Here is an 8997-nt window from a genome sequence, read left to right as displayed (position 1 = left end):
TGATGATTTGATTAGAATTGTTGATAGCCCTAACTTTAACGATTTTCCTTGGGGTAGATTGTCTTTTAATTTACTTTTTACAAGTCTGAAATTTGGTATTGAGACTTTGTACAAGCACGATGATAAGGTTCTAATTCGAAATGAGAAGAGACGCGTAGATGGATATAAGATCAACGGTTTGGCCTTTGCTTTTCAAGTTTGGGGTTATGAATGTCTACCACACCTTGGTGGTATTTGTGCATTGAAAAAGTTTATTGATGAGCCTATTCTGCGAATTTTCAAATGGTCAACGGACGAAAATTATTTGAAGAAGCCATTTGATGTGTTGAACAGCAAAAATGGCCAGGTTAGACTTCTGTCTTGGTAGTTTTTTATAGTAAATTTTCATGTTTTAATGTTTTTATTAATATCTTTTGCTTATTTTTTATTTTAATATTTTTATTTTTTATTTTCAGTTCTCTTATTTTTCAATGGAACCAATTGAATCAGAGCGTCTCTACAATTATCTTGACGGTTTTTTTCAGAAGTCGGCAAAGGATGTTCCGGCTTCTAGTGGCTGTGATTTGAAGGAGGATGACAAAGATTTTGAAACTGTACCTCCTCCATTTATCCCTCCTCCAAAAAATCAGGTTTGTTTAGTTTTGTTTTTGTTCATTTTTCAATTTACAATTGGAACTGTAAGGTTGTTTTTTTGAAAATCAAGTTATGTGAAAATCAGGTTGTTTTGACATGTTATCCTCCATAACGTGTCAGGTTATGGTCCATTAACTTGTCTGGTTATGAACCATAACTTGACAAGTTATTGTCCTAATTCAGAGTTTTTGTCGATAATTCACAGTTATTGTCCATAACTTGTTTGGTTAACTTGACGAGTGATTGTCCATAATTCAGAGTTTTTTGTCCATAATTCACGGTTATTGTCCATAACTTGTTTGGTTAACTTGACGAGTTATTGTCCATAATTCAGAGTTTTTGTCCATAACTTGACAGGTTTTTCACATAACTTGATTGGTTATTTTCCATAGCTTGATGTGTTGTGTTTGTCATTATGATTTGACTTTTTTCGTTTTGTTATTTTTTGCATTTTTTAGGGTGCTTTTGATAATTTTAAAGTTTTGGCGCGCATTGCTTCCTTGGAGGCCAAAACTGATAGTTTGGTTGTTGAAGTTTCTTCCCTTCGAAGAGATTTCAAAGAACAAATTTTTTCTGTGGTTCAGTTGCTTGGTGAAAAGTTTGACAATGCGTTTTCTTTTAAGAAGAACAAGCAAATGGAGGAAGAACAAGCATTTGAAGAAAAAAAAGGAAGAAGAAGAAGTTGAAGAAATAAAGGAAGAAGTAATTGAAGAAGCAGTTGCAGAGAAAGAAGATGACAAAGTGGATGTTTCTTCTAAAAAAATTGAAGAAACAATTGCTTCAGTTTTGAGGGATCTTGTTCATGAAGCTGCCCAGGAAGGCGATAAATGTTTTGATCAAAGGATTATTTTGTATGATGAGGCAACAGCATCATAAGAACCTATTAAATGTATAGATGAACGATTTTTATGTTTTTGTCCATTCTCTGAAATTGTTGACAGTGATGCATTAGAGGAGGACAAGGCAAGATTCCTATCATGGTATAAGAGTAATATGATCTCAAGAAAAGCGCGGGGACCGGCCAGCGATGCATATATGATAAAGCCTCCTTTTGATTTTAAAGTTGACACCATTGATTCAAAACATTGGTTTCAAACTTTATGGACATCAAAGTGTTGGATAACTGACTCGGTAAGATTCTTCCTTTTTTTTTTAATTTTACGCATGATTTTTTTTTTTGTAACAAATCTGATATTTTTTTTTTTTATTTTGATAGCATATTGATGTAGCCACATATTATTTGCGGAGTGTTACAAAAACAGGCCATACATTAGGTGTTTGGTTTTGGACTCACATTTTTTCATGAGAATTAGTGGCTTATGGTGCTCTAAAAACCAAAAGGATTTTGATTGATCTCGTTTTGATTTCTCTTCACATAGTGCTTTTCAAGATTATGTGTTGGGAGATTATTTATTTTGTAGCTTGCCTTTTTGTGAGGTGGACATTATTCTTGTACCTATTTTTCTTGAGCGTAGGCAGCATTGGATTTTAGGTTATGTAGAGTTCAAAGATCATTGTAGTAGGTTATATGATTCTCTTTTTTCAAAGAGGATAAAGAAGCAAGTCCGTGCTTCTGTGCAATCTTTGGCAGTCATTCTCCCCCACTTGCTGGAATCTGTTGGCTACTTTGATTCTCATGCGAAAAAGTATTTCACAAGTCAATTTGATCATCTTGAACCTTTTGAGATCATATTTGACGATTGTCCAAGACAAGAGAACGGGTTAGTTTGTTTTTTTCTCTTTAAATGTTTTGTTATTTTCCCTTTACTTCATTCATTTTTGCATTTATATTTGTTGTTTCTAATTGTTAGATTTTTGGTGGTTGTTTTTTGTAGTGGTGATTGTGGAATTTTTATGCTCAAGATGGCTGAGATATTAATGGAAGCCAGATCTGATGATTGTTTGAGAGAAGAAGGGGCTGGAACATTGTTCCGCAAGAAGATGACAGTTGAGTTGTTCAAGCATGGCTTGCGGAAGCAGCAATTGGGATATGAAAGTGATGATAACAGGGCTCCAAATGCCCCAAAAATGAATTTTATGACGCCAACAGATGCCATTGAGTGCGACTTGGATGATTATATGGATTAACTTGTTGGTTTTCAGATTCGTGTTTTATTTCTAGTTGTGGTACATATTATATTGGTTTTTAACTTGTTGATGATTATATGGATTAACCTGTTAGTTTTCAGATTCGTGTTTTATTTCTAGTTGTGGTACATATTATATTAGTTTTTTTAACTTGTTCATGATTATATGAATTAACTTGTTGGTTTTCAGATTCGTGTTTTATTTCTAGTTTTGGTACATATTATATTGGTTTTTAATTTTAATTAGTAAACAAGTTTCAAGTTATTTTGCATATTTTTACATGTAATTCTCGTCCATAACTTGTCTGGTTATGACAAGTTATTGACCTAATTCAAAGTTTTTGTCCACAACTTGTACGGTTATACCATAAGTTGACTGTTTATGGTCCATTATTGAAAATTTTTTCATAACTCGTCCGAATATGTATCATAATTTGACGGGTTATGGTGCAAATTTGACTGTTTTTACAATAACTTGTCCGGTTATGCAGCATAACTTGTCTGGTTATGCAGCATAACTTGTCTGGTTATGCAGCATAACTTGTCTGGTTATGCAGCATAACTTGTCTGGTTATGCAGCATAACTTGTCTGGTTATGCAGCATAACTTGTCTGGTTATGCAGCATAACTTGTCTGGTTATGCAGCATAACTTGTCTGGTTATGCAGCATAACTTGTCTGGTTATGCAGCATAACTTGTCAATTTTGACATGTTTTTATATAGATTTTTTCATAACTCGTCCGCATATGTATCATAATTTGATGGGTTATGGTGCAAATTTGACATGTTTTTACATAAATTGTCCAGTTATGCAGCATAACTTGACATGTGATTAGCATAACTTGAAGATAACCTGAACAAGTCAAAAGATTATGATCATAATTCGATCATCATTACCTGACCATAACTTGATAGTGCAGCTGCACTTGTAATTTTCAGATTCAACAGCATGAAATTGATAAACCCTGGGTTTACATTCTTTTTTATTCAAGGAACAATCTCAAACATAATCTAAAATTCTTGTCAATGAATATTAACATTCAATAGATTGTAAGAATTAGTGTAAATCTCAAGTCATCATTTAAAATATAAGACTAGTCTTTAGAAACAGTAGTCATATCATCCAAAAGGTTGTATTCTAATATCATCCCATTTTTACGAGTCTGTGTTGTTAGAACTTTGGGTGAAGAGGATGAATGAAGGAATGCCAAGCTCTTCCATTTTTTCCCTCTGTTCCTTTGCACTTTTTCTTTTGTTTCTCTTCATTGATTTTTCTTCTTCCTCATTTTCTGTTTCTTCATAATCTTGTTCCTGCAGTAATAAGTTTTTGATTAGTATTAATGTGGGTTTTTTTTTTTTTTTTCCTTTTTCCCAAGTAGTATTAAGAAGATTCATACCTTTTTGATTCCTTGAGCAGCAGCTTTTCTCATTGCTATTATCTTTTCAGCTTCTTCAAATGTTCTGTCCAATGTTTGTTAACTGATATCAAACGAGTCTGTGAGTGGAGTATAACCGAATTCTCCCTCATATTCTCCTAGCTCTGCAGATAATTCTTTTTCTCTATCTTCCTGTTCATTGAGGTACAAATTAGTATATCATTAAGGAAACATTGCAAAAACAAAATCAACATTATTTTGCGTTGTTTCATTACCTCAGAGTCTGTGAATGGATTGTTTTGTATTTGTTTGAGAAACAGAAGCACATCTTTTTGAATGGTTCTCATAGTGTCCACAGAATTCACAACCATTGCCTTTATTTCTTTTAGATCCTATTTCATGGCTGCTTGGTTGGCTTCAAAATGTTGTACTTTGTTAAGCAGATTAGTTAGATCAATTTCCATCTTGTCCAGTTTTCTTGATGTTGCTGGTGGCATTTCACTTTGAACTTCATCGTCATTTATTTCTCTCAAAAAAACCATAACTTGACAATGATTTATTTTCGACAATTTGAATAATCTGACTTGCACTTGTAATTTTCAAATTCAAGAGATGACATAACTCGACATGTTATGATCAAAACCTAACCATAACTTGATTTTTGAAGCCTTAAATTTATTCAACATGCTTACTATATGATAGGTTTCCAATTACATAATCTTTTCATTCAAAATTTCAATTCAAGAAAATCAATATTAACATACTCAAATGAATTCGTGATTTTCCAGATAGTGATTAACGGATTTACCTTGTTCTTATGTTACCTTCCATGTTCTTCGATTTCTCGTCTAACGACACCGGCGGACCTAAGAGAGAGAATCGGTGGCGGACCTTCCCTGTTCTTCAGTTTTTGGGACTGGTGAAGGGATGAGAGAGAGATAGAGAGAGATTCAGAAGGAATAGAGACAGATTGCGGAATAGAGACATATCGCATTATAGGGCCGGAGGGAAGAGAGAGTGATCATAGGAGAGCGGCGGAGGGAAGAAACAGTTCGCCGAAGATCACCGGAGGGAAGAGAGAGTGATCGTGGGAGAGCGGCGGAGGGAAGAAACACTCGCCGGAGAGCACCGGAGGGAAGAGAGACAAAGAGAGAGCGGAGGTCGGTGTGAGAGAGAACTGAGAGAGAGAGGTGTTAGGGTTTTTTGAGTGAAAATGGCAATTTTGGAATTTATGTATAGATAAATCTGAATGTATCTTAATTTGGTGGCCTATTTGTTAACTTATGTAAACTATTGACCTATTAATTTTAATTCATCTCAAATATTAGCCTATTTTCCTCCTTCTCCCAATTTTTTATATAAATTTCAGGCCGGCCTGAATAGACCTCTACTCAATCAGAATAGGACCGACCTAGATCGTTAAAAAAAAAAAAAAAAAAAAAAACTGGTGGGTCGAATTGGACCAAATCAGGCTACTGAGATGGATCAGGGAGGCTCAATTTTAAGACTCGAGCCAGCTAAGCTGGGCCAGACGACCCGCTTTCACAATTCGGGCCACCCAGCCGACAACACAAACTACCACCTTAGTAAGAAATGAGTGCTTTTTTTACTAGAAAGAGAAAATTATCAAATAAGTATATGAACATGCATTAAAATGGTACTAGTTTAAGAAATCGCTTCTTTCAAGTGGTACATAAGGAATACAATCTACCAATTCACTCTTAGTACAAGCTTGCAATTTGAGGACTACAAAACACCTGCACTTCTTCAAGAGTCGCCTTATATTGATCTCCAAAAATTGAGTCCTTCCCATCTTTCCTCTTAGCATATGACAATCCTAATCTTGATTTGGCTTGCCTTAGATCCCCAACACCCGAATTTGTATCCGGACCCGCAAACCCGCCCATAACCGGTGCAAGAGGAGGCCCAATAAGTAGCCCATCAGCCCCAAATTGCGGCCCGCCACGAGCATAATCGAAGAGGGCCGCACCACTCCCCCCTACTTTGGGCAGAACAATGGGCTCATCATCAGGATTTGCATTGTCCGCCCAGTACAAGAGAAACGCATCAAAAGTGTCATAGTAATCGTCTGTGCTTCTATAGCCCTCAGGGTTAAAAGCTCCAAACTTGAAGGACTTGTTTGTGTAGCCAATTATCACACAAGGACCTTTGAAATCACAGAAATTATGAAAATCAGTTGCGCTAAATCCATCTATTGTGGCCTTATAGCAACATTTCAGCTCCCTACCTGCTTGTAAAGTTGTAATATTACAACCATGAATAAAAAAGTAACAAGAAAATTAACAATTGAACTTGCACCAATACAAAAAGGAGAGTTACATGGTAGGATTGTCACGGAATCATACATTTTTTTGGGTGGGGCATTATGAACGATACAAGAGAGAGTTTTTTTTTACTAGATATTGATAGAATTTTAAATTTCATTAGTGGGGCACAAGTAGGAATTTTCCTCATAATATGAGAGCATAATTTTAGTTTTAAAAAATATTTTAAGTATATAAACTTAAATTTCAAAAGTTATTACGCCCCACTAAACTATACGTGGTTCTGTCACTGCGGTGGAAGTATTAAAATGTACGATACATATAGGATGAAATCACGAGTGGTTAAATCACATGAGAATCGTGTTAGATTAAAAAAAAATTAAGACAGTTTAAGAATTTGATGAAAATCGGACGGTCATAAATTGTCTCATTTGAATAATAGTAGGGTATTTTTTAATCCTCCGCTTCAAAAAATTTTATTGAAAAACGCTTCACAGCTCGACGACAACAAAATCACAATTGGGCTCATAGATTTTGTGTTGTAAAATGCTAAGAGCAACTAATAGAGAGAGAGGAAGAGCAACTAATAGAAGAGAGAGAGAGAGAGAGAGAGAGGAGAGTACCTCTTAGGAAAGTTTTGTTAACCAGAGAAAGTGAGAAAGGAAGATCAATATCATGGTACTTGGTCTTTGATATATCCTCATTGTTTTGTTTGCCAATGTTCCAGCCAAACAAGTTATAAGGGCTTATTGCCTGTCTCTTATTCTTCCCATGAAAAATAACACTGTTTGAGACGTAGCAAGCCATCTGAATTATGTGACTAAGCCATAACCAAGAATACTAATGTCACTCATCAGCTTCTCACAGTTTATTTATTAATATCAAAGGAGAAGCAGAGCATATATCTTATCTTCTTTTCTCATATCTCTCTTCTCAACCATTGACTTGTGTCGGCTTCTACTAAGTTTATTATGATTAAAATGTATTTTTTTATTAAATTTTATTTATCTGTTGATCTAATAAAAACATTGGGTCCATAGCTCAGTGGTAGAGCATTTGACTGCAGATCAAGAGGTCACCGGTTCGAACCCGGTTGGGCCCTAATTCAGGTTTGTTTTAATTTTGGGGTAGCATAATTCGGTGTTTTTGTCTAAATATTATTTTTGTCCCTCTTATTACGTGTAAATGGATAAAAAAAACCCAACGTTCTTATAAAATTGTACTCAAAATAAAGATTGAGAAGGGTAATTTTGGTACTTTAAAAAACACTAACAATCTTGGTATTATTCTATTTTTTTTAAATGATCATATTTTCAAATTGTAAAAAATTAAATAAATAAAACAATACACAAGCACAAAATCACATGTAAAACAAAAATACAGACAGTTTTCTTTCTCTCTCTCTCTCTCTCTATTTATTTATTTATTTGTTTTCTTGTTGCTTTCTTTCTTAGGGGTGGATGGCTGAGGAGAAGAAAGCAACAATCCAACAGCACCCTTCAAGATCAAAATCCCATGCAAATAAACACAAATAATAAACAATATTTATCAATTTGAAGCCAACATTTTGCGGTATAGGTTAAACTCCAAGATTACCCTTATAATAAAAAAATAAAAAATTCAAGATGAATATAATCGCAAAGCAGGAGGAATTGACTACCCTCGCATATGAGATGTGTCCGTGCCTATATGTACAATTGAAATTGCCAAATAAATATTCATAACATATTCAAAGGGCTCAAGAAATTACCATATCAAAACATTATCCTCCTAGATAACTAAATAACGCTTCCATAACCAATTACCAAAAAAAAAAAAAAAAATCCACAAAAAAAAAGTAAATAACGATACATAACATTACGTAATCAATAGTAATAATAATCCTATCGGCAGGGAAAAAATGGTTAAAAACAGATATTATTTGTTGTGACCACAATCTCAATAGTAAACTATTCCTTCCTCTTGTACAAGACTTTTTCTTCAACTTTGTCGTCCCAATATTCTTTTAAAACTTAAAGGCATTTCCTTGCCCAAGTATACATGAACATTATGAACATTATGACCATTATGACCATTATGAAGGGACACTGGAGACAACAAAGTCAAAGAAGAAGACTAGTTTGGGTTGTTCTTTTGCATTTTTAAGTTAGGGTGACTTGAGTGATGATCTTGAGTTGAATTTGAGTTATAACTTGAGTTGAAGTTGTAACTTGAGTTTGTGTTTAGATGTGCATATTTGAGTTATGATTTGAATTGAGAATCTTTTTGAGTTTGTATTTGGGTGGGTCAAACTTAAATTTGTATTTAAATAAGTATTTTACTAAAAACTCAATGGTAATAAAAAATTTTTAATAGGGTATATGAGTGGAGTTTTATTCGTCTTTTCGTTGTGAATGCATAGAAAAAATCATCTCAATCAGAATTAAAATGAAAAGGTTATGGCATTTTTAAGAATGAAAAAAATAATGTTCATTAACTTGAGTTCGAGTTTATGAACTCGAATTGAAAGGAAAACTTGAACTCGAGTTTAACCCCAAACTCGAGTTCAAACTCGAGTTCAAATTCAAATTTTATAAAAAAACATGAACTTGAATAAAGTTGTAATTCGAGTTCAAA

At 34.1% G+C, this 8997-nt stretch overlaps 1 protein-coding gene and 1 non-coding gene across 3 annotated transcripts; one reads left to right on the top strand and one right to left on the bottom strand.

Annotated features, from left to right (window-relative positions):
• Window positions 1–5700: 5700 nt before the first annotated feature.
• On the bottom strand, window positions 5701–7296 carry LOC21406065. Of its 2 annotated transcripts, none has more exons than XM_010106043.2 (2): window positions 7005–7296; window positions 5701–6344 (listed from the first exon to the last, which is right to left on the bottom strand). In XM_010106043.2, exons 1-2 carry the CDS (start codon window positions 7186–7188, stop codon window positions 5818–5820), a joined length of 711 nt encoding a protein of 236 aa, XP_010104345.1. In that variant the 5' UTR covers window positions 7189–7296; the 3' UTR covers window positions 5701–5817. The 2 variants fall into 2 exon arrangements, with proteins under 2 accessions (XP_010104345.1, XP_024026527.1); XM_024170759.1 differs by having other exon boundaries at window positions 5701–6263.
• A 115-nt stretch (window positions 7297–7411) lies between these two features.
• On the top strand, window positions 7412–7483 carry TRNAC-GCA. Its single transcript has one exon. It is a non-coding gene; the product is annotated as a tRNA-Cys (tRNA).
• Window positions 7484–8997: the final 1514 nt, after the last annotated feature.

This window comes from Morus notabilis, unplaced genomic scaffold (assembly GCF_000414095.1).
Source record: "Morus notabilis unplaced genomic scaffold, ASM41409v2 Scaffold69, whole genome shotgun sequence".
NCBI lineage: Eukaryota > Viridiplantae > Streptophyta > Magnoliopsida > Rosales > Moraceae > Morus > Morus notabilis.
The sequence above is the reverse complement of the archived record's forward strand: the minus strand, read 5'-3'. Positions and strand labels throughout refer to the sequence as shown.